General features: G+C 41.5%; 1 protein-coding gene across 2 annotated transcripts; it reads right to left on the bottom strand.

Annotated features, from left to right (window-relative positions):
* Nucleotides 1-3918: 3918 nt before the first annotated feature.
* On the bottom strand, nucleotides 3919-25329 carry RAD23A (RAD23 homolog A, nucleotide excision repair protein). Of its 2 annotated transcripts, XM_081970670.1 has the most exons (9): nucleotides 25095-25328; nucleotides 21554-21715; nucleotides 21065-21243; nucleotides 18695-18750; nucleotides 17033-17160; nucleotides 15643-15718; nucleotides 15285-15415; nucleotides 14143-14307; nucleotides 3919-10860 (listed from the first exon to the last, which is right to left on the bottom strand). In XM_081970670.1, the coding sequence occupies exons 1-9, from the start codon at nucleotides 25164-25166 to the stop codon at nucleotides 10747-10749; spliced, it is 1083 nt and encodes a 360-aa protein (XP_081826796.1). In that variant the 5' UTR covers nucleotides 25167-25328; the 3' UTR covers nucleotides 3919-10746. The 2 variants fall into 2 exon arrangements, with proteins under 2 accessions (XP_081826796.1, XP_081826797.1); XM_081970671.1 differs by lacking the exon at nucleotides 21554-21715 and having other exon boundaries at nucleotides 25095-25329.
* Between the last annotated feature and the right edge of the window lie 806 nt (nucleotides 25330-26135).

Below are 26135 nucleotides of genomic sequence, written 5' to 3'. Positions count from 1 at the left end.
AGTTAAAGTACTGAGATCATCCTTTCACAAGCGATTCAATAATTAAACCTGGATACTCTGATTTAAGACCTTTTGATGACACTCAACTGAAGCTTCTGTGTATATTGTAAAAGTATCCAGGCAGAGCTATTCTAAGATGTTTTGCTGCCTAAACCCTAGAACAAAGGTTAAGATAATTTCTCTCTTCACTGGGTTTATTATTTAACAGTGGTGGAAGGTATTATCTCCCACCACATCCTATGGTGGCAGACTAACTTAGAAGGTGTAGACCAGCCATATAATAAATAATAATAAATAAATATTTATTTCTTAGCCGCACCCTCTCCCGAAGGACTCGGGGCGGCGTACAATGAAACATATGAAATAAATATGTGGACAAAACAAACATATAACAGAGACATATACCGAGACATACACAAGGAGGAGGTCGGCTGATGAATAAAAAACAATTAGAATACAGTGATTAAAAAACCCCTAAATAATTAAATATAATTAAAATACCCAATTAAAAACCCGTCAGGAGCGATATGGTTAGATCAAAGTTGAGCCAGGCCAGCTACTTGGAATAGGTAATCTACTCTCTCCTGACTTCCAGCTTCATCACTCGGACAGGTTGTTGTTTCCAACCCCAAAGATATAGCCATAATTGAACCAACAGCCATCACAGCCATTATTTTCATGGGGAGAACCCAGGGCTCATTGGACTAGCATATAGAAAATGATTTTTAAAAATGGGGGGGGGAATCAAAACTACTATGCAACTAGGACAGTGTCCATGAATGGGAACTATAAGCATCATTAGGAGTGGCGGGGTAAGGGTGGGCAGTGAAAAAGCACCATGAGTTGGCCCAGCTATTCCCTCTGCTCTCAACTTTGTTAAAGGCCATCAGCTGCCACTTTAGGGTAACAGGATGCCATGGAGTGAAATGAAAGTATCACCTGACTACCAAAAGAAATGCCAGCCTCAGCTGCTTTCCTGAAATGTGTTTCACAAACAGTAAGCGCCTTTTCATGTATATATCCTGTAAGAAACAGGGTAGCTTCATTATCTCCCGTTGATCTGTTCAATCCATGTGGTCAAACCTGCTTTTTTTTAAAAAAGAAAAAAAGTGGTGCACAGGGAGATGGCATGAGGAAGTCCAAAGGGGAAATACTTTAAGCAGCTGGTTATCTGTTTAATAGGAAAGAATTATGTAATTTTTCATATAACTCAAGAACTATGTTTCGTATAATCAGATTTATGTGCACAAATAAGATAGAATCCTACATTCTGAAATAAAGATGCAGCTCAGCTCCCAGTAAATTAAGAATGCAAATTCTTCATAATTTTTGAGATTTTTTTTTAAATGGAAAGGAAATATAAGTTGTTTGCTCTGTGGACATTGTGCATGAAAAACGTCATTCCTATGTATTCTTTATGAATGTTCAGGAAAAAATATACAGTATTTTATTCTCCAAGGACTTCTCAAATTCTCATCACATATTTTATACTGGCTTATTTAACATCCAATGTTGTTTGCTGTCTGAAACAAATTTTGCAGTACTTGATAATTGTCATGTGATGTTTTTCTAGTGCAGTACAAAGAGGCTTATGGTTTTAAATTTCCAGGGGGAAAATTCAAGTCAGTAGCATTGCAAAAGATTTGTGACAAGTTCTACTATTATACTTTTAATTGACATGATTTAGTTTTGGACAATATAACTGACAATGTATTTACTAAGTATGCTGTACATTAATTGTAGAACAAGTGAACATAGCAATATCAGTAGCAATAGCAAAGCTATCCATAAAATCCAGATCAACATTTCAAAAAAGTCATAGCTTTTTGAATTTGGAAGCTATGGATAAGCCATATTGTTCATTTTATTAAAGCCTTTGAGTCAATGTTGACTCTTGACAACTGCCTGGACTAGTCCCAGCAGTTTTCTTTGCAAGAGTTTGGAAATGGTTTGCCCTTGCCTACTTCTTAGGGCTGAGGGACTGACTGGCCCAAAACCTCCAAGCTGGCTATGTACCTAACGCAGGACTGGAACTCATAATCTCCCAATTTGTAGCATAGTGTCTTAACCAGTACACCAAACTGGCTTTCTATATTTTTTATTACAGAGGTATATATTTTACACCAAATTGGTTAGACAGCACATTCTTTTAAAAAACAGCACTTCATACATAAAATGTACAATAATTAGGAGAAATCAGTTATGTTATTTGAAGCTGTAAAATAAAGAAATGGCAACATCTTTTTTTTTAAAAAATAAATTTAATCAGACATTCTCATAAATAGTGGATTTTGAAAACTCATTTACATTTTGTGTTCATTCACCCAAGCTTTTCTTTTACGGTAGCTTTTTTAAAAAATTAGATCTACAGTTCAGAAACAAATGCACCTCAGCCAGTAATTGTAGAAATTATGGTGCTGGTGCTTCTAAATCATGTTGCACTATAATAGACATATTTCAAATAGCTTCCTTTTTTTCCTTGATCATTCACATCCAGACCTCATTTACTCCCAAAATCTTCAGGTACAGCCAGCTATTAATGGAAAAAATGGGGGGGGGACAAACACCCCACAATGGTTCCCCAGAAATGAAGGAAAATCCAGATAGTTTAAAAGAGGTGGCTATCAGAAAAAGAGTTTTCATTCTAACAGTAGGATTGCAAGATGCAACCAGTGGGGATACAGCAAAATTTCTTCCACGGCAGTTCCACAAAAGCCAAGGATTGTTGTTTCATCTCATAGCAGCAATCTTTCCACTGCCAGCCTAGTGATGCCTCAAGAGGAGGTTCCTTAGCAACTGCAATGCGAAGCCTCAGCAATAGTATTCCAGACACCTGTCTTCTGCCATCCACCCCTGAGGAAACTGGCAAGTCACTCTCCTTTGTCACTATCTAGTGACTTGCCAAAAAAGCTTTAAGCCCTATGGGGAAATTGACAGCCTAAACTGGGATTGGGAAGGGACAAAATAGATTCAGAGAAACAATATCCTTCTATGAAAACGGCTCTCTCTCACAGAAAAAAACCCCATTGGTACACAGGTAATTTGGATCTAGCCAAGAGCTTCCTGAGTTGTTACAAGCAGATGCCACAAGGGCAGGAAAATTGTAATCCTTTTCAGAAGAGTTCAGTTCAACTTGAGACACTCTACAGCTGATCTTAGGAAAGTTCCTTTTTCAAGTAGTTTAGGCATTAAAAAATGCTAATCAGACTTTTCAGTTCTAGGTAATTCAATTTTATTTCTGCAGTTTTCTTTGCTCAATCACCTTACACATCTACAGGGAGCAGCCTAGAGGTTTTGAGGCACCATTTCTTGAAGAGCTCCATACCCTTTTACACTTTTCTCAGCTGAATCTACAGATCACCATGCTTCTTTAATTTACACATCCTCCACTTTAAATTCAAGAGAATTTCATTGTCATTATTTCAATGATAATTTAGGGCTTCATGCCCTAAATCAGCTTTCCCCAATTTGGAACGCTGTGGTCGTGTCATTAGCTACACAACTCCCAAATCATCAGCATCAAATCTATCCATAGAACACCAAACAGAGCAAGGGATCCTACAGGTAAAGAATATTAGTGCAAGATGACATGCCACTAATGTACATCACTCTCAGTAAGCAATGCTTTCAAATTAATTATGCAACATCAGTGTCTTAATGTGATTGTTTCAGATCATTTCTTTAAATTATAGCTATGCTATTTTCATATGGAAAGGAAAAGGAACATTTTAGGACAGGGGTGTCAAACTCGTGTTATCATGGCAGTGTGATGTATCGGGACTTTTTTTCCCTTTGCTAAACCGGGTATGGCCAGTGCATGACGCATCTGTCTCACAGGCTGGGAGTTTGACAGCCCTGTTTTAGGACATTTGCCAATTCTACCATGCCCATCAACTTCGCCTGTGAGGTTTTTAAAAAAATCTTCTGCATCAAACAGCTTATCATCAGAAAATATGTTCCTAAATAGAATAGATATCAACATGGCACACTCAGTGCTTATATTCCTTATCCATGCCCCACTGCAATGGTTTAAAAATATGTTCTAATCTTATTACTTGAATGAATTAAATCTAAATCCTGTATATTGTCCATCCTCTAACAAGTTATCCCTAACCATGTAACCATTTTTCAAAAGCATTTCATATGCATTTGTTTAACTTTCACCTTTGGATCATTCTTACATAGAATTTAGTGGGTGGGGGGACCTCTCTATAATAGGCAAAGCAGTAAGAAGAAAACAGGTAAGATTGAAGCAGCTGTTGGATACAAAAATAGTCAAATATTATGGTACCTTCATTGTTTAAGTGCTATAGCCATTTGCAGGTTTCAACTTTGAAAACCAACAGCACTTTATACATACATCCACGCATGCATGCATGCATGCATACACACACACACACACACACACTCCTACATTATAGCCTTTCCCATAAGCAGTTGCTTCCATTTGAACCTCCTTTCAGTAAAGTTCCAAAGCCTTTGCCTCTCTATGTAGATGGTACTTATTCCTATATTTTAAAGCTATAGCCAGGGTCAAATTAAACAGAATCCAGACATTGGCAAGTACTAACAGGCCTCATACAGGAGAGCAGATGGTGCTAGAAGAGAGAGAACTGCTGTTTCTCATGTAATTAGCCAATTTGGGAAAAGGCAGCCAAAAGACAGCTGATAAATTTGTGTGTTTGCCCATATAAATGCAAACACGCTTCCTCCCTTTGCTACAGTCAGCAGGCACTAAGCAAAAATGAGCAAGTCAGATTTGAATTACTATTCAGAGGACACCTGCCATTAATCATCATCTTGCTTGGACAGGTCACTCAATTTGAGAATCCAGCTCTCAGCCAAAATTATCTGGGCACTGATAGCACCCATTCTACTGAGCCAGTTCCACACATGAGATACTCAGGACATCAAAAAAGCCTGTAAGAAGAGGCATTCAGTCTGACGAGCAATCTTTGTATAGTTGAGGAAAGGCCCCAGGTGGTACTGACCAAAAGTGGCCATTATGCAGCAAATAACCACCAATGTGCTTGAAAATTGCCTCCAAGCAAGGAACGTAGCAGATGAGCCAGGCTCTTCCTTCCTGTCTGTAGAGAATAAGAGATGAGTACTTTATAGTTCTGGATAGGCAGAATTGGCAGCTACTAAAAATTGGACACAAACTGAATCCTTAATTTTACTATACAGATAGTCCTCAACTTACCACCATTTGAAGTGACAACACTGAAAAGTGACCTATGACTGATCTTCACACGTTACCATCACAACATCCCTGCAACCACCTGATCAAAATTCAGCAACTGGCATGTATTTACAGAGATTGCAACATTGCAGGACCATGTGATCACCATTTGAAACTTTCCCAGGGGGCTTTCGACACGCAAAGTCAATGGCAGAAATTGGATTTATTTAATGTGATTCACTTAATGACCACAGCAGACAGGTAAGAAAATTGAGCACAACTCAATGACTATATCACATATTGACAGGAATTCTGGTCCCAGTTTTGCTCATACACCAAGGACTATCTGAGTGACTCAAAGCAATAAATGTAGCTGGGATCACACATCACATTAAGCCATAATTGAGTTGGCTTGCTTTGGATTAAGATATTAAGTGAATCGATCTATTGTGCATGTAAACTCTGGCTCATGGTTTAGAGCAGGGGTTCTCAAGCTACGGCCTCCAGGCCGGATACAGCCCGCCAAAGCCATTTATCCGGCCTGTGTGTCATTCAGAACTGCAGAGGGGAGGGACACGGCGAAGCGAGGTCCAGCTCTTGGCTTCCACACAGCCTCAGGGCAGGAGGCCTGAGAAAACGCACCTGGTCCAGACACACAGCACTCCAGGGACCACTTTTGGGTTCCTTCTTCTCAAGCTTTGTGGTTGATCTGAGTGAAGGAAAAAGACGACGGGCAGATTGACAGTGGCCTGCTGACGTTGGTAGGAAAGTTGGTTCCATATTCCAAAGCTTTAGTCACAAGACTGGCCCATTGGTCGTCCAGGAGCAGTTCTTCCACCGGGGTGCACCTGCCTGCCAGGGAGCAGCCAGGCAGCTCATGGCAGGGCTGGAAATCTCTGCCATAGAGGGTGGTACAAGAAATGGTGCAAGTAGTGCAGCCCACGCTGGCTGGAGCAAGGTAATAGCACTATTGCGGCAAGGTGGGCCAGCACAGGTGGGCCGAAGCGGTGGAGGCGATAGCCGGAGCCTTAGTGTGGGAGTGAAGCACCCCTGCTGTACTTGGCTTTGTGTGGCAACAGCATTCTGATGTCATTGCGGTACATTTACAGTCAAGACAGCCCTCGCCTCCCACCACTTCGGGCTCAGAGCTGTAAGCTGCACCTGGAAAGCACTGCAGCAGAGAGAAGCGGCCGTGGCTGATTCTTCGGTGCCTCATCCCTTGCTGTCAAGGGTGCTTCCTCCGGCCCTTGTTGATGTTGAGTGCGCCTCGGTCTCTCAGGAAGACGCGCAACCTGCTCTCTGCCCTGAGACGATGATCTGACCCTGCCACAGCTGACAACGCTGCTATTGCCACCTCCATGGCTTGCCTGCTGCTTTCACAGAGCCTTGCGCAACACATTAAATTTAGTGCACTTCACAATGGGGGAGATGGTGTCCTCTCCTTTTCCTGGAGCCCATTACAACGTGGAATCACAATGCAACCCTGTTGCACCTACCCCTGGCAACAGCAGCGATGTCAGCTGTGGCACAGGTCGAGCCAGTGTCTCAGGGCAGAGAGCAGGTTGTGCACCTCCCCAAGCAAACCAACTAAGGCCGGAAGTAGCCACCAACTAAGGCCGGAAGTAGCCACCCACTGTTTCCTGCTGCAGTCTATTGGGCAGCGAGACCCAGCTAGAGATGAGGCACCAGAGAATCAGAATCAGAGAGACAGAGAGAGACAAGAGACACACAGCGAGAGACAGTCAGACAGACAGGAGATAGAGACAGTTAGAGACAGACAGACACAGAGAAAGAGACAGAAACACAGAGACACACAGAGACAGACACAGAGACAAGAGAGAGAGAGATAGAGAGAACAAAGAGAAATTATATTTCATGTATAAATATAAGATATTTGCAGTGTGCATAGGAATTTATTCATGTTTTTTTCAAACTATAGTCTGCCCCCCACTCCCACCCCAACAGTCTGAGGAACTGTGAATTGGCCCCGTTTAAAAAGTTTGAAGACCCCGGTTTAGAGTTTTGCATGAAGAGAGTTACTCTTTTAAAAAACCAAGGAAACCATAAACTAGCATGATGCGTTACACCATTATCCTTCATTCTTCAATTTCCCTTGCACAAAGCTTTGCAAATTCCCTTTTTAAGACAGCAATGCAAGATTTAGCAAGTTAGCAGCCAAAATGCAGAGTGAAAATCCACTAATTTCCATCCTATACCTTTCTAACAAAGCAGTGAAATGCTTTGGACTGTTTTAAACAAGTGCTCCAGAGGAAACAGATCATGAAAGTTATACTTGTTTTCTTTAAAGCAGTCATGCAACCCAGGAAAAGACACAACTGCTTAAAAAGTTGTAGAGAAGTGCAAATTTCACACAATCACACCTTTAGTAACTTCAGAAATCCGTTGTTTCTTCCAAAACATAATTGCTTTGCTGAGAACTCTTCCCATCCAAATAATTCCCTTGAGAAATAAAGGACCAGACACATTCACTGAAGGAGCATCACACTCCTGCCACTGAGTGGCCTCAACAACTTGTTTATTTCACACTCCATTCACAGTGCCTAGAACATTTCAACCCGAGACAGAAAGGAGACATAGACAGAGTTCTCCAAGCCAAATTAGACCAAAATTATTAAAGTTGATGGACATAACAAAACAACAGGACTTTCACTCAAGTAGAACCTGCAAACTGAAGTTGTAATATTTCGTTATCCCACTTTATGAAGAGCCTTGGTAGAAATCTCTTACCTGGTGCTTATCAGATAAACTCTTCCAAAATATTTTTGTTTAATTGTTTTTCAAATTCTTTTCACTTCTTTCTAACTTTAGCAAAACAAGCAGCAGTATTTTTTTCTTTCTCATCAAGGCCTCGGTATCAAAAACATTTCATGCTGGTATGCACATGTGTTTTCAAATCAAAATTTGAGTTTAATACCTGAATTTTTGTTGCAAGTATATCAGCCATCCCCAATCTGGTATATGCAAGATATGTTAAGTCTGTAACTTCTATCCACTATACTCATTCTGGTTAGGTGATTGGAGGGTTATAGTTCAACATTTCTGGAGTACAGATTGGATAAGGCCAATCCACATATTTTGCTAATTGTGTGTTCCGGTTTTTTTTAAATTTTTCATACTTTATACTGGGGGTGGGAAGATTTTTTTTTGGGGGGGGCGGTTGTTCATCATGAAAAAGGACAATGAGGACTACTGAAAGCTCTCCCTTAAATCCCAGGCTCTCAGGCACAAATAAAGCATTCAAATCCCACTTTGGGGCAACACACTCTCATCAACTCATTCCAATATTCAGCCATCTACTTTGAAGGAAGCTATAATTCAGCATGAATGTTCTTGCTTGCTGATAGGGAAATTGGAAATTAAAAGTTTGGAGCAAGCAGTTCAGGTTGAGCATGCATGCAGACACCTTTCACTGCCCCTTTGAGAAGTATTTTTAGGCCAAATAGCAAGTCAGAAGCAGCTTTTCAAATTTCTTTAGTACCCAAAGATACCATGATGCTATCTAAAATTTTGATCAAGTAAAATTTCCACCTCAAATAGCACTCATATGGCAATCATAAGTTATAGCCTAATTCATTGGATGCTATTTAAAAACAATTCTTCAGTGAACAACATAACAGAACTGATCTAATTCCAGCACATTCAAGGTAACTTCCTTTCCACATAATATATAGACTATATCCCTTTGGGCCTTAAGTAGAGTCATTTCAGTGCCGTCTGGATGTGAACCTCAACTTCTAGAATCCCTAGCTAAAATAAGTGAAGTCCAAGACACACGGAGGGCACCTGCTTGGGGAAAAACACTCTGAACACTGGAGACTTTTTCAAACTTAAGGAGTAAAGTTCTGCTTTCCTTCCCGCCAGTCCTGAAATCAAATCAAACTTATAAACAATATATTGCACACTGTCAGTCATAGTCACACAACCATGTCACACAAATTAGCAGTAACATATGGCTTCAGAATTTATTATTGGAGGCATAGAGGCAATACTCTGGTTCTCTTTGCAATGGGCACCTACATAGAAAATAATGGGATTCCCAGGCTTCTTAGGGGGATAGTGAGGATAGACAGCTTTGTTTATCAAAAGAAGCTGGGGATTTAACATGTGATAACTGACAGGTTTATTGATGTTCCAGAAACAGCTTTGACCAACATTCCCACAAAAAAGTGAAAGATGATCTAAAGTTTCTATAGTTTTGTATCTAGAATTTATGTATTAAAGCCAATTTCCCTAGCTACCAATAATTTTTTTTTCAGTTTCAAAGGTGTAAATAAAACAGGCTCTTTCTTTACATATTTTTCTATTAAAATATTCAGGAAATTGTCAATTTGATCATTTTTCAAAACTGAAAAAGGAAAGCATATCAAATATCTAATACACAACTATTTTGTATTTGTTTTGTATCCCCAACTATTAATGGATTCTCTTTTGGGGAATCTTTAGATTAAAAATATTTTGAACAAGTAAAATCAGAATGCTAAGAGGAAAAACTTCTTTAAAATTCCCACAACGCAGAAAATAGAGAAACAAACATGTGTCTCAACCTATCTCAAGATATTCAATTGTTACAGGGGGTTGTAAAATCCTTTTATTCCCTACTATATTAAAGTTTGTGGCTCCAAATTCCTAATGTTAAAATGATGGATAATAAAAGTATACGTGAATGTAACACAGGCAATCCCCAGGAGTTAGACTTCAAGTGTCTACGTGTCTGCAGAACAGGCTAAAATCATGAGATGCCATTAAAAAGAGAAAGAACAAATAAAAAGTTTTTTTTTAAAAACCTAATGTTTGAAGTTGGATGAGCATAGGGAAACTGTTCCCTTGATATTCTTTGGGAATGATTTTAAGCAGTATCACAAAATCATAAAGGTGGGTAGTCGCCTTATTGGACAATGGCAAAAAAAATACAGGATAGAACAAAAAACATAGGATCTTTGTGCACAGAATTACAAGATATTCCATAACTCTGGCACAGTCTCTCCAGCACAGGAACAAATATCAAACAGATCATCAGAAGGCATATCACTCACCTAACACAAGTCACCCTTTTGAATAGGTATGGACAACTAAACTGATTTCAAAATGACATTGAAGGAAAGCAAAGGGGAGAGTATCAGCAACAGAATTAATTGATGGGCACAAAGATCAGCATTGTAGCAATGTGCACTGGCATGAAGGGAAGAAATTTGCAAACAAAGAGTAATTTGTTTGCACACATGCTATCATGTGAGATGGGAGAAGGTCCAACAGCACCCATCTGCTGTGTCAACCTTTCCCTAAACACCTTGCCTGTCAGTCTAAGGATTGTTGTAAGATACAGCTGGGCTCAACTGCCACCTTTGTTTTTGAGAAGAGAACAGAAGGTCCATTTGTTCTGCTTTTCCCTCAACTGCCCCATTTCCAAGGTAGAGTATTTTCCTCTAGCCAGCAATTCATCAGGGACATTCTCAAATCATACCATCACCTCCCAACCCCAGTAGTGCCCCTTTAAATAAACGAATATTTATATAGAGAATTTTATATAAAACTCTTTTTCTTTATCACTCGTCATCAAAGTTCTGACTCAGCAGGAAGTTGGCTGCCAGATTTTCATTCTTCTCACAAGCAAAATATGCCTGGATCACCAGACTCTCAGGAAAGCCCAGAGCCTTTAACTGAGAGAAGAGAGGAAGGGAGAGGTGGAAAGGGGAGGTACAAAAAAGAAAGAAAGAAAATGTTAAATGCAACTCATGGCAACAATCTAATTTTTCAGCAAGGAACCAATTTGCCACAGCATATTGAAATAAAAAAAATTGACATAACTGCCTTTTGAAATTCTACATAGATACCGTAAATTTATGGCTGCCTGCTTTCTTGTAACTCTTCCCATGGAAGGGGCAAAGAGCATTCCATAACATTTCTCTTTAAAAAACACAATGGAAGAATGTAAACTATCATTTATAGCAGCAATGGCGAACCTTTTTTGGCTCGCGTGCCACAAGTGGGGGGAGCGCAGGGGGGTTGTGTGTGGGCGTGCCGCACCCATAATGCAATGCGTGACCCCCCCAATGCGCATGCGTGCACTACAGGTGCGACCCCCTATTTTTACATGCTTTTTTCACCCTCCCCAGGCTCCAGATGCTTTATAGGAGCCTGAGGCGGCTTCAGGGACCGTCCGGAGGCTTCCCTGACACCTTCGGAGCGCTCAAAACGACCCTCTGAGCAAACCGGAAATGACTTCTGGTTTGCTCGGAGGGTCATTTTAAGCGTTCCGAATAGTCCCTGAAGCCACCGGGGAGGGGGGAGGCTCTTTTTGCCCTCCCCAGGCTCCTATAAAGCCTCTGGAGCCTGGGGAGGGCGAAAAATGGCTTTAAAAAAGGGTGAACTCAGCTGCCAGCGTGCACATGTGCACTGGCCAGCTGACAGGGCACTGCCTCGCGTGCCCTGACAAATGGCTCCGTGTGCCATCTGTGGCACGCGTGCCATAGGTTCACCATCACTGATCTATAGGCTTAATACAAATCTCAGGGTCTTGTGCTTTTTGCACGCATCACACATTTTTCTTTTGTTTTAAATTAAAAATTCTTTTGAAAATGTGGAAGGTTTAACTGAGCTGATTTTTTCATCTCTTGCCATGCTAGCTTAGCCCCATTTCTCCAATTCTCCTCATGCCAGTAGGTATAGCTTCTTTCCAAAAAATTCCTCCAAATCCAAGAAGAATCTAATAGTGGTTTCAGAACAAAACATAAATACATGCAATTAGTCATATTTATGCAAAACAGAATGTTAATTTTAATTATGCCCTTTAAGTATAAACATATTTTTCTTGATGTTGCAAATGATTATGTAGTATAGCCTGACATATAGCCTTCCCCATTTAACTGAAGTACAACAGATCAGAAAGAATCTCCACTACAGGAAAAAAGCAGGGACAAAAACCCCTATGTTTTTCTGTTAAAGAAATATAAGAATAAAAAACAGCATTGCCATTTCAGAGCTCCCATTCCAATCAGCATATTCCACAAAGATTCTCGCAGTCATTATCATCAGAATCTAGTCCATACTCCAGAATGACAGAAGGTGATTGGACTTTAATGCTGAGAAAAATCCATAAGCAAGCTCAATTCCCTCTGTACTGGTTGGACTAACATTTCTCTAAAGAACAAAAAGAAGGATCCCTGTTTTAGCTGCTGTGTCAGAAATGCACCCCTTGAGACAGTGACGTGCGGTGAGGTTTATGGCTGGTGAGGCACTGATGTCATTACAATCAGATTTACAAACATTAAAATCCTATAAATTATCTTATCCAATATTTGATTGGCAGCAGTTAAAGGGTTATGTTTAAGGTCTCATATCAGCATTCTTTACACATACTGCAGCACACAAAAAAGCACATTTGCCATCAGAGCAGATGTTGGGGAGGGGGGCAAGGAGGAAAAGGGTTCACTCCCTCTCCCTTAGACCCCCAGGAAGGAAGGAAGGGAAGGAAGGGGGAGGGAAAGGAAAGGAAATGGGAAAGAAGAAAAAGGAAAGGAAAGGAAAAAGGAAAGGAAATAGAAAAGAAGGAAAGGAGAAAGGAAAGGAAATGGCAAAGAAGAAAGGAAAGGATGAAGAAGGGAGGGAAAGGAAAGGGAAAAGAAAAAAGAAGGGAAAGGAAATAAGGAAAGGAAAAGAAAGGAAAGGAGAAAGGAAAGGAAAAGAGAAAGGAAAGGAGAAAGGAAAGGGGAAAGGAAATGGCAAAGAAAGGAAAGGATGAAGAAAGGAAGGAAAGGGAAGGGAAAAGAAAAAAGAAGGGAAATGAAATACGGAAAGGAAAGGAAAAGAAAGGAAAGGAAAGGAGAAAAGAAAAGAGAAAGAAAAGGAAAAGAGAAAGGAAAGGAAAAAGGAAAGGAAATAGAAAAGAAGGAAAGGAAAAAGGAAAGGAAATGGCAAAGAAGAAAGGAAAGGATGAAGAAAGGAGGGAAAGGAAAGGGAAGGGAAAAGAAAAAAAGGGAAAGAAAAAAGGGAAAGGAAATAAGGAAAGGAGAAAAGAAAGGAAAAGAGAAGGAAAAGGGAAAGGAAAGAGTGGAATAGATTGGTACTGCTCAAAAATCAAGTCTCAAGATCCCATTGACCACTTTGGCTCAGGCAGTCCAATTCCACGCTGCTTCCCTCTCTCCACAAAGCGAAGGGAGAAGTCGAAGCAATGCCTGAGAAACGCTGGATGTGCAGAGAAATGCAGGCTACAATCAGCGAATCACATTTTCCCAGGAACCAATGAAGCCCCAGAGGACCAATGGGAATTCTCCCTTCTGCAGCGTCATCAATCTCCGGGCAGTCTTCCTTGACTTCAGGAGAGAGTTGGAGGCAGAACTGCATGCCTCTCCTACCTCGGGATTTTTTAGGCTTTTAACCCTCACTTAACTCTGCTCGAGCGATCCTAAAACGCCTTAGAAGTCAGATTAGAGTAATTGAGGTACACAGTTCTCCTGCCTCATAGTAGAGGGCGCTTTTTTAGAGGCTTTTTTAAACAGTTAGGCAGACATTCACGGTGAGGCAGCAGCTAACTAGCCTCACTTCAGCACTCGCCTTTTTCCTTTTACATTTTTTTTTCCTTTTCATGATGACAGTGGTGAGGCTATGCCTCCCCTCACTGCGTTGAGACTAGGAATGGTTCATAAAGGACCCTAGAAATTGCAACCAAGCTGTATCAGCTACATTTGATTTAAATTGTGTTTTTAGTTTTTGTTAAACTCACTATTTTTTGAGTGCAATCCTAGCATGCCACTAAAAGATCCAAGTATACCTTCAACTCCAAATTAGCTATGCATGCCTTGATTAAACTGTTGTATATGTCAAGAAGGAAATTCTTAGAAGCAAACCCCTTACTGAAAAAGTCAAGCCAAGAAAGACCAAGAATACCCTGAGGTCCCTCTTTCCTTGCCACTGTCCCTTCTTCCCTAGTTCAACACATTTACCCTTTCAATGGCTTCTTTTTCCTGAGGCGTAACCTGGATGTAGTTCATCTGGGGAGCTTCTTCCCCAATAGCACCCATCTCTCCCTCAATGTCTGCGATGTCAGCCATTTCACCCATAGGTTCGTTGAGCATCTGAATGAACTGCTCTTGATGCTGACTAATTTGCTGCAAAGGAAGAATGCTCACCATTACCAAACACTCTCTGTATGTACATCTGTGCAACTGGAACAACATATAATACATGTTGTTGTAACACACCCACATCATTGTCTCCAATGCTGGGACTTTGATAGAACAGCTGAAGGGACCACACAGGAATACCTGCCCCGCTGATCTGTCTTCCTTCATCTGCTTTCCCCATTCTTAGCCCTCTTTTCTCTCAAGAATCATGAACTTGCATCTGCTTTTCAACCTACCCAGATATAATTAAAAGCCATATAAACTGCGGATTCATCAGTGACCAGCAAGGCAGTCCTTGCTTAATTGCCTTATTTAGTGATTGTTCAAATGGACAATGGCACTGGAAACCTAAGTTTATGACTGGTGCTCGTACTTATGACCGTAGCATAAACTTGCAATTGCCATTTGCACACTTCAAGAGAGCTTCGATAAGCAGAGCCAATGGAGAAGTCAGTCATGTAATGTCTAACATAATGACTGAGGTGATTAGCTTAATAACCATAGTGGAAGCAAGTTAAAAAAATTGAGATAAGTCATATGAAGTCTCACTTAACAACCATTTCACTTAGCAACAGTTGCTGGTCCCAATTGTCATTAAGCAAGGACTAACTACAGCTGAATCTTCAGAACAGGAAAGAAACTGAGGCAAGATTGGAAAAAAAACATAATGAAATGATCCCCAAAAAACCAAACATCCATCTCAACATAGAGTATAATTCTCATAATCAAAGCCACAAGAAGAATTGAGAACATAACTGAACATGTGGCATTGTTTATCAGATGAAGCAAGGAAATATTATTTGCTTTCTCTCTTAGATTATTACAATTATCCCCCCCCCCCACTGAGAATCAGAGAGACTTATGTAGAATCCTTCAAAAGCTAGAATTTCCTTCCACAATAATTTACATTTGCTGTAATGTTGCCAGGAAGAGGGAAACAAAGAAAATCCAAAGAAAGTTACCTGGAGCAGCTGAGGGTTCTCTTGGCCTAACTGCTGCAGTAAAGCTGGGAGCAAAGCTGGATTCTGCTGAATCACCTGCCTCATATTCTGAAACTGGGGCTGATCTCGCAGAAATTCCAGAGGGTTCTCTCCTGTAGGTCCAAGGAGTATTAATGCCATGCGGCCAACCACAATGACAGCAAACAGGGAGAGGGTATTAGAATGTCTGAGGAAAGTGCAGAAAGGAATGAGCTACTGTGCCTTCTAGAGTGAACAGCTATTCCCCACCACACCAACTTGCTTGAGTATCCTTATATGTACTAATTAGAATTTCTACTCAGAAAATGTTCTATGAGGGTATGAGAAAAAGACAACTTACCTTCTTGTGCAGGCTGATCTTGGGGCTGGCTCTCCTGGATGGGAGCTCTCTCAGGTTCTGGACTACCTGGTATGCCCTGCAAAGTTAAGAAAAAAGTAAAATTACAAAACTATTCCCAGACTGGTTTGATTGATAAGTTGTCTAGAGTGGCTGGGAAACTGGACATGAGCACACAATTACAATCAAGGGCAGAGATTGCAGTCTTCTCTAAATTGCAGAATCAGCCGTGGGTGGAAACGGTATAGAAAATTCACTAACCACTGTAATAATGTTTCTATTATTGGCTCGAAAACCAGGAAAACTTTCGGAGAAAACATTTTCATTTTTCAAATTTCTCTGTCCTAAAATTATAGCCCATTAACAGCTACTACCTGCTTGTGCTGCATTAATTCCGTTTACTCTTCACTATTTCAATTTTCAGGACTTAGATGATTTATTTTTTTCTGTATGAATGTTTAACAACGAATGTAAGACCACAGGACCAGTTAGGTTCATGTCGCTTTAGAATTCAGTTGCATAAAAAAGGAGGTTTGCTTTGCCTTTCCATCCTGAGTACGTTCAGTTAGATTTTTGTAAACCAATGACTTCTGGTAAAAGTATGCAAGGAGACATCCACAGAGACACATTAGCTATCATGAAAGTCATCCACTTCAATGTCTCACAATATTGTACACTGTGTGACAAAAGATCTCCAAGGCTCATTTTCAAATTTGTTTCCTTAGTAGCAAGTACAGAGTCAGTATTGGTGATATGTGGCTATCACTAAAATCACCACAAGAGATTAGTTGAAGGGAGAGAAGAACTTTCTTCAGCTTCCTATTAGATGTGGCAAAAGATATATTACAAAAAGAGAGATTGATGCAAATGTCATCCCACAAATAACACTGAGTTAAACAGGAATATGCAGTCCTGTTCCAGTTGCTTTGAGGTACAACTCTACATCTGACCACTAGTCACACTTGTTAAAGCTTGTGAGAGGCATACTTCAAAATATCCAGAGAATTCAAGATAACCTATCTGACAGCAATTTATCCTGAGACACACCTATCAATCATTGAAGCCTGTTGTTCAGCCAGTGGCCAACTAAGCCACTGTTTAGATAATCAAGTCCTTGGCAGACAGCACATTTTGATTGTCTCCTGCATTATACGCTAGATCATGTGCAGAGCAGAAGCATTTTATTGGATCACACTTTAAGAAAACCTGCTTGGTTAAAAACTAGTGTTGCTATGTCTTCTCAAGATAGTAGGATAATGGAATGAGGGAAAGGGAAACCAACAAAAAATTTGGCATAGAAAAAAATATGATTCCTTTGAAGAAATGAAGAAACCTCCCAGGCATTTCAGTAAAATAAATTCTTGAGTAGACTAAATTCAGTAGTTCTCCTCACCGTCAGGAGGTATTCCACAGCTCGGTGTGGGTTGTTGTAGCTCGCCCGTAGCGCTGCTACCACCCGCTCTCGCTCATAGCCCATTGACATGATTTCAGTCAGCATTGTCTCATATTCTGAGCCAGTAACTGAAAGCACAAACAAAAGATAGCATTGTATTATTGGGAAAGCCTGCTGTTACTTTCTTGGCTAAAAGAAATCCAAGCCTCCTGCTCCTTTCCAAAGAGCAAAAGCAGGCAAGCTTGCATTATTGTGTTATTGAACAATAATACAAGCACCAACTCTCTATTATCAGGCCCTCAAATATTTTTGAAAGCTAGAGGCAGAATGGAGGTTTCCAGCCTCTCCCCACCCACAAAAATCCTTAATAAATCATTGTGCTTGGATTTCAGCTGCAATGCTATTTCCTTCACGGAGATGGAGGTTCAATAATCAGGATTCCTGGCTTTTAATCACCAGGCAGCTTTCTTCCAGAAATGAGAACTGGGGTTCAGAATTCTTAGTTTCCAAAGCCAATGCTCCATGCTATGTTTTGCTCTGGTTATAACAGTCAGCAAGAGGCAAGAAGGCTAAATTACAGATGAATCACTCGACATTTGAATCTGGATGAAGAGAATTAAACTTCCAAAGCATCATTTGTTGATTCTTGGGAGTGTGGAATGAGAGCCACTTCAACAATGAAACAAATTTCATCAATCATCATCTACACAAATAATTTTAACATTTCCAGACTGGAGATAATCCGGGCTTAAGTAATTAACGTTTTATTAAAAAAGAACAACTGAATACTACTAATTTATTGTGTGCTAGATCTAGGTATAGCAGTAAGGTGGAAACATTCATTCCATTGAGGCTGATGAGCACATTTGATATTTTGAAAATATGTATTCTCATAAAATGATTTCATAGGGGACCCAACCAATTACAAGGTTCAGTTTATCGAAGTATCACCTACTACTGTTTCAGTTCTTTCTTCCTGCAAAATACTTCATGCCACCTCTACTTGTCAGGGTCCATTTTCTGGAAAGGTAGGCAGACGTCATAATAAAGCAATAAGCTAATCTAATTAATTTTTAGTTTTTTAAAAAATATGGGATCTATTTAAGAACCACAGTCATTGTTCAATTAAGACAATTAGGCTGCTTGTTTTGCAACATGTCAGGTTTTTTAAAAAAATGAATCTAATGGGGCAGACATTCTGTTGAATGCCCATGTTAAAGTTAACAGTGGCTCAAGACACCACATTTTAGAGCTAAAGGGAAAAGATGTTAACCAGCAATGGCCATCAGAGGGCAGTATATTCAAACTGAATTCTTTCTTTCAAGAAGCTAGCTATGAATCCCTGATGTAAGAATGTAGTAGTAGTTGAGAAAGAAGATGCCATAGCCCAGTGGCCCCCAACTTTTTGGCCCCCAGGGACCAGTTCCGTGGAGAGAGGGTTTTTCGCAGACTGGAGGGGCATGGTTTTGCATGCTGCCTGCATCCCACGGACGGGGCTTCATTTGTTTGTGCGGCTGGTTTCTGGCATGCTGCAGCCCAGTACCAGTCCACAGACTGGGGCTGGGGACCCCTGCCATACCTCCAATCACAAAACAGCTAGTTGCAGTAAAGCTGTTAAAAATTGGTTTCTTTTTTGGTAAACAAAGGAAAATATTCACCTACCTAAAGTGGAAGCTGCATCATCTTCACGTCCCATGCTACCTGAAGAGGGAACAGAGCTGCAAATTTAAGAGAGAGAAATAGTAGCTGCGTCCTTCCAGATAACTGGACAAGAAAGTTGAAAATCAAAAAATAATTCTAAGCAAAAGAATGACTCTAGCAAATGCTATGTGTAAAGATTTTGATCACTCCACCTCTGACAACTGAAGTCATCAATGATTACCGTATTTTTCGGAGTATAAGATGCACCCGAGTATAAGACGCACCTTAATTTTGGGGGAGGAAATCAGGAAAAAAAACCTTTCTGCTTCTTTCCCAGCAGCATTCACCAGTATTCATCTGGCTAACATCTTTGCTACCTCAGTCAGAGCCTGATTCCCGAAGCAGCCCGGGGGAACTGTGATGAAAGCCTTTTCAATGAAAGCCATTTTAGACTGTAGCCCCTCCCTGATTCCAAAAAGAGCGCATGCAGAGGCCAAAAAAGTGCATCGTGTTTCAGGTAGCAGGCAGTTCCAGCACGTGCTGCTACCTGAAAATGCTTTCATTCCCAGTTCCCTGGTGCACATCGTAGAGCCACACGCCCTCCTCCTCCTCTACAGACTCGCTTTCTGTTTTCTCTTGGCCAGCACCGTTGGCTGGAGGAGGCAGGGAGAAAAGCGAGAGGGCAGTGCAGTTGGCAACGGTGCAGGAGCTGGGCGCAGACACAGATTAGAGGCAGCCGGCCAATTGCCAGCTTAGCTGCTGGCCACCCGGAGTGCGTAGGCAGCACCCGGAATGCATAGGCAGGAAACTTCGCATAAGATGTTCGGACACAATTTGGGGGTGGCAGGTGGGGCAGGGGATGGGGCACGCAACTTACTCGAATCTGGCAGCTCCACCACTTCTCTCTCTCAGTCGCTCTGTGCAGGGAAACATCTTGCACAGTAAAGAAAAACTTCTCATGAAGTTTTTCTTTACCGTGTAAGGTTCCCCCTGCAAAGACCAGCCAAGAGATGCAACAGAGCTGCCAGACTCTATTAAGTTGCGCATTTTGCGGTGGGGCACAATTTGGGGGTGGCAGGTGGGGCAGGGGATGGGGTACCCTGGCAGCAACTTCTTGGAGCCCACTGCCCACACCCCTAAGTGTCACTGCCAGTGACCACGGTTTCACGCCTCCTCTCCCGGCCGACAGGACAGCAAAGGCAGTGCGTTGGGCGAAGTTTCTCCTTCCGGGTCTCAGGTCTGGAAGGCACCTTCACCACCCCCGTCCCAACGAGCGAGGAGAGGGGAGAGTACGGCAGCGACCGGCGCACTTCTTTGCCACTGGCAGGGATGCCGGGCACCGCATCCTCTGCCCCACCTGCCACTCCCAAATTGTGCCCCACCACAAAATGCTGCTCTGTTGCATCTCTTGGCTGGTCTTTGCAGGGGAAACCTTGCACGGTAAAGAAAAACTTCATGAGAAGTTTTTCTTTACTGTGCAAGTTGTTTCCCTGCACAGAGTGACCGAGAGAGAGAAGTGGTGGAGCTGCCAGACTTGAGTAAGATGCGTGCCCCACCCCGCCCCATCCCCTGCCCCACCTGCCACCCCCAAATTATGCCCGAACATCTTACGCGAGGTTTCCTTTGCTGCCTATGCACTCCGGGTGGCCAGCAGCTGAGCCGGCAAGCCAGCAATCGGCCAGCTGCCTCTAATCGGTGTCCGCGCCCGGCTCCTGTGCCTTCGCCCGACTGAACTGCCCTCTCGCTTTTCTCTCTGCCTCCTGCGGCCGATGGTGCTGGCCAAGAGAAAACAGAAAGTGTGTCTGTATAGCAGGAGGACGGTGTGTGGCTCTGCGATGTGCACCAGGGAACTGGGAATGAAAGCATTTTCAGGTGGCAGCGCGTGCTGAAACTGCCTGCCACCTGAAAAACGATGTAATTTTTTTTGGCCACTACACGCACCCTTTTTGGAATTGAGAGGGGATCGTGGTGCTGCCACCCAAAAATGCTTTCATTGAGAAGGCTTTGAACGCAATTCCCCGGACTGCTTCGGGAATCAGGCTCCATGTGAAAGTGAGGATCCCCGGCGCATGGAACCACCCAAAAATGCGATGCACGGAGCGGGTGGGTGGAGCTACATTCGGAGTATAAGACGCACCCAGTTTTTCACCCTCTTTTGGGGGGTAAAAAGGTGTGTCTTAGAAAAATATGGTAATCATTTCTTTAAAAGGGATAGGATGAAACTAGCAAATCCTAGGTTAGGAGTCAACAATTAGCACTGAGGCTTTCCAAAACATACCAAGTACAAATAATACTGAATTTTCAGAGCTATTCTTTCATTCTGAAAAATCATTCTAAAATTACTTACTAAACTAGTAAGAGTGGTGGGATGATAAGATAAGCCAAACTTACCCATCTGTAGATTCCAGGGGAGAAACAGTCACTGACTCTTCAGGAGGCTTTTCCTCACTTGATGGGGATGCTTGAAGGGGTGAAACTGTGGCTGCTGTAGGCCCAGAGGAGGGTGTAGGTTCTGAGGTGGCTGCTGCATCAGTGGGTGAAGAAACAGCAGCTCCTGAGCCTGTTTTGTTCTTAACAGAAAACCAAAAGGAGTGTCTCAGGTAAGGAGGTGAAGCTCTTCCACTCTAAATTGCTATATCATCAAGAAGGGTGAGCCTAAAAAGTGCTCTTCGTGTACTGATTAGTACTACTAGCAATGTCTATAATATTTTTTGACTACCCACCCCCAATCCTGAAGTACCTAACAGACTAGTACCAGTACCCCATTTCCTAATAAAAATGATTTTAGCACTATTCATACAAAGGGGAACTGCTGAAACACAGTAGCTCTTTGAAACAAAAAAATTGTTATCATGAAGCAAAGGAGATGCTCAACCATACCTTGGTGACCATCACCACTACGAAGTTCTTCTCATCAATCTTGTATTCCTTGATGGGGACATCATCACTCAGGATCTTGCCAGCATATATAAGCTTCTGGCCTGACACGGGGAAAGCTTCCTTGCCCTTTTCAGCCTCAATCTTCTCCTTAAGTACTCGGACCTGTGGGTCAAGACCAAGCTGGCTCCACCATCCACCTTGTACTGAATGCTTAAAGGCCAATTCTTTCTATCCCAACAGTGTTGAACTATAGATGAAAGTGCCAGATGGAGAAATGTGGCATGGAGAAACTGCTGAATGCAAAGAATGGGTGATGCATTCGGGGGGTAGAAACTGAGAAATGGCCTGAATGCAAGAACTTTAAATGACACATCACTATAACTAATGCTCTTTGAGAATCCATTCCTATTCATTAGGAATGACAATGGTTTCTATAAATTGTTAGGAAAGATAATCCTATTGTCTTAAATCCCATCACTCCCCATTTCCAAACCAAAGACAAGGATATCTGGAATTAATGTTTTTATTTTGCTTCCAAAAGCCCTAGATACATTGGCTAGGCACTGTTCTCTTAAAATGATGCTCATTCCTTCCTATGCAACAGACCTATCTGAGAACTGTCTTCTAACAACCAGTGTTCCCTTTGTTGAAATATTATACTCTATAATCTGGGCAAAGAAACTATTTTGTCACAAATGAAGGCAAATATACATGTCCCGGGATAATGTTGCAGGATCCATTCTGGGTGGATCACTGGGACCAGAGGTTTTGTCTTTCAAACTTTCAGACTCATGCTGGAGCCCATCTTCAGGGAACTTCTCTCTAGCAGTTCTGAGTCTGAAAGCTTGGAAGACAAAACCTCTGGTCCTGGTGATCGACCCAGATTGGATCCTGCAAACTATTTTGTCCACGAAAACCAATAAAAGGTGAGGACTCGCCTTATTGATGAGATGGGCAGCATATAAATTTATGGTAATAATATATATCAGAAATAAATAGTTTTTGTTCCAAACAGGAAAATGCTACTGACCAATATAGAATAATAGTTATGTTGCATAACTATTATTCTATATTATATTATTAATATTCCATATAACCTGCTTCCAGGTTATATGGAATATTAATAACTGTTTCCTTCACTGTTCCAATTCATCCCAAAGGTATGAAAAATGAGGCCAAAGCAGTTTTAACCTTTTTGGGTTTTTCCCCAAATATATTCACCCAACTCTTGGAACCTCCAACAAGCATGATCAATTTCCAAAATATCTAGAAAACTCCAGATTATGATCAGTAATTTTTTTCACACAACCTAAGTACTGTGAAATGGAACAAAGACTAAATGTTATTACATCATCATTCTGAGACATACTGATAAATATACCGTAGATTCAAAGTGTACAGTATTCAAAATGTACAAAGTGTACAGTTATTTCTGTTACTTCAGATTAATCAGGTCATTACATAGAAACACCTCCCACTTACGTAAAGAACTCTCCAATTATTGAATTGTTTAATGGCATATTGCACACTACAATTCTATCTCGCAAGTACAACTTTCATTTACTGTGATACTAAAGGATATGGAGGGTTGTCCATCAAATGTAATTTAATAGTATTTATCATGAATACACTCTCTGCTGCAAAACTGAAAGTATATATGCAATGATAGATAATCCAAGCATTACAATCTTGAATTTAAAAACTCTTTAAAATAAGGTTTTAAAGTAGTACTCTTCTGATAATAACAGTCTGTCTACTTACATACTCAAAGTGTGAACTCCCAGTTTTAAATCTTTCAGGGCCATATTGATGGGGATTAGCATCTATGGCTAAACGTTAGTATAGAAAGTCTGGGGCATATTCCAATTTTACTGATCAGTTCACTGAGGTGCAGAAATCCTTATATACATACACAGACCTAAGTCTAATGTAAAGTCCCAAACAGGGTTTCTCTTTCCAAAAAGTTAACATGAAAACAGTTACATTTTGGGTGTTGTTAAAAACCTAGCAAAATGTGAAGATTACAATATGGAAGCTTTGAATTAATATACCTGTTCCCTCTCGTGTATTCTAACTTTTTAAAATTCCTTACGCTGGCAGGACTCTTGTGAGCAGTGACCAAACATTCAATTCTCACTCTTCCTGGAGTAGACACAACAGGAATTGCTATCTAGGTTCCAAATTGTGAGGGAGAACTTTGCTTAATATTAAAGGCACTTTCTGAACTGAAATAGGTGCTCTTACAGCAAAAGCATCCAAATGAAAAGGATGTTGTGTGTGTATGAATACGAATATTCAAGTTTTACAACAACTTTATAACTTGAATGTAGAGACACAATTAAGACCAAACTCGAAATTGGATAAATGTAAGTCTTACTCAATTGCAACAACAGATGTTTCACATAATCATTGAATTTAAGGACTAGAAGGGGTTTAGAGATCATCTAGTCCAAACTCTTGCCTAGTTCAACCACTCTTTTGTAGCTCAAAGCATTGTGTTTACTAGAAAAAAGTCATAATGACTCTTGAACCAATTATGTTCTGATATGTATTGTTTTAATATCTGGAGTCATTTCAACATTATTTCATTAAAACAGATTTAAATCTGACCAATCACTATAATGCTGCAACAAAAAAGTCAGAAAAGAAAGCCACAAGATTCATTGTAAGTAATAATGTTTTCACAATTGAAGAAATGTTTATAAATAGGAATGCCATGGCCAAGGCCATACTGAGTAGAATGGAAACACAAATGGTTTAGGAAAGAGGGATATCAAGAAAGGAATGATTGGATGGAAATGAGACTCAGAGGTGAAAAAGGAGAATGTTAAAAAACAGAAAATATATGGGCATGGTGATAGTAAGGATGATAAGAAGTGTAATTATCTCGGTTAGACTTTCTTTTTGTATCTTTAATTTCTTTTGGTTACTACTGTATATAGTGTTTCCTGGCACTTTGCATAATACAGCGGGACCCAAAAAAAGGAATAGCACGATCGAGTATATATAAAACCCGCAGACAACATATCATTTCATTTCAGGATTAGAAATGAAGGCAAAATATCATACTACATCAGAAAATAATGGAACAGCCTGTAGTTATCCGGCTCCTTCGCAGAAGGAAACCGCATGAAAACCGGAACAACGGCACGCTGTTACAATGTGGGACCTTCAACGAGGAAATGAAGAAAAAAGCAGGATTGTTAAATACGGGCTCAGCAGCCTCGGACTGCATTAACACAACAGAGAAGGAGGTGCTAAGAGTTATTGAGAGGGAGAGAAGGAGCCGGGCTGGTTAACGATGTTCTCTTTTTAAAAGAGCGACATCAGGAGAGGCAGATTCCAGATCGGGGAAAGTAGAGCAGGGCGATATAAATCCCCCCACCAAGTGAAACACCGGGAGCGAAATTCACTGAGAAGCAAGAGGTGCTTGTCCAAAGATGAGGCCGGAGGAGGGCGCCTAACGGGGCGAAGCCACGCACAAACGACACACGGGAGGAGGGCCGGAAGGGGAGAGGACCAATGACCCGCCGCCCCTCACCGTCTCGTCAGGCTCCATTCGGATCTTGAATGTCTGCTGCTGCAGAGTCTTCAGGGTGACGGTCACCGCCATGGCGATAGCTGGCGGAGGGAGGCTGCGGCGAAAACTGGCGGTTCCTCCCAACGGACTCAGCAGAGGACCCCCACGACATGCAACTTCACGACGCCGCCATTTTACGCGCACTTCGCGCCGCTTCCGCTCCCAGCCGGACTCGTCCCACGTGATGAGAGACAGGAAAGAAGCCTTCACCATAGAGACGGAGGGGAGCTACGGGCCGCTTCTCCGCATTGCTTGGCTTCCGGTTTGTCTTGGGATTTGAGCGTTCCGGAGGGCGTGCGGCTCTCGGAGGGCTCGGTGCGCGGATCGGCGACGTTCGACTGACGTTTAGTTAGGAGGGAGAGGAACGGCAGCTGGTGAAGCGGAGGATAGAGCAGGCTCGGGTTTTGAGGAAAACGCTTTTTGTTTTGCTAGAAATCAGCCGATCCAGGGCTTATTTGCAAACATTAGCAGGATCGACGAGTCTAAATACATGAATTAAGGTTAGCTGCGTAACCGAAACGTTCCGACTCTTGCTCAAAAGCGGAGCTTTTACTTGTATACACAAGATTGTACTGTAATATCAAACTACTGTGGTCAACTTCTCCGCCAATTTGCAATTAAATCCTGCAGCTGGCTTGCCAATATCCCACTCCAATTTCCTGGGGATAGCCATCCGAGGAAAAAAAGGGGTCAAGGAGATATAGTCAAGAGGACTGCGTTAAAGTACAGAAAATGAATGCACTCATCAAATATTCATCTTTGACATAAGCTTGCCTTCCATCTTGCCATGCTTCAACTTCTCATAAGTCTGAAGGGGTCACTCAACAATTTATATTCTCAAAATTCCACAAGGATTAGTTGTTCTCAGAATATAAGGGTCATATACTACTATATATTTTCCATTCCATTGTATCCATTTCTCAGACTGCAGTTTTCTTGGCAAGGTTTGTCAAGTGGTTGGTTATCTCCTTCCTAGGGCTGAAAGTGACTGGCCCAGCCAGC

The sequence above is a fragment of the Natrix helvetica genome, assembly GCF_964273705.1.
Source record: "Natrix helvetica genome assembly, chromosome: 1".
In the NCBI taxonomy this organism is placed as follows: domain Eukaryota; kingdom Metazoa; phylum Chordata; class Lepidosauria; order Squamata; family Natricidae; genus Natrix; species Natrix helvetica.
The sequence above is the reverse complement of the archived record's forward strand: the minus strand, read 5'-3'. Positions and strand labels throughout refer to the sequence as shown.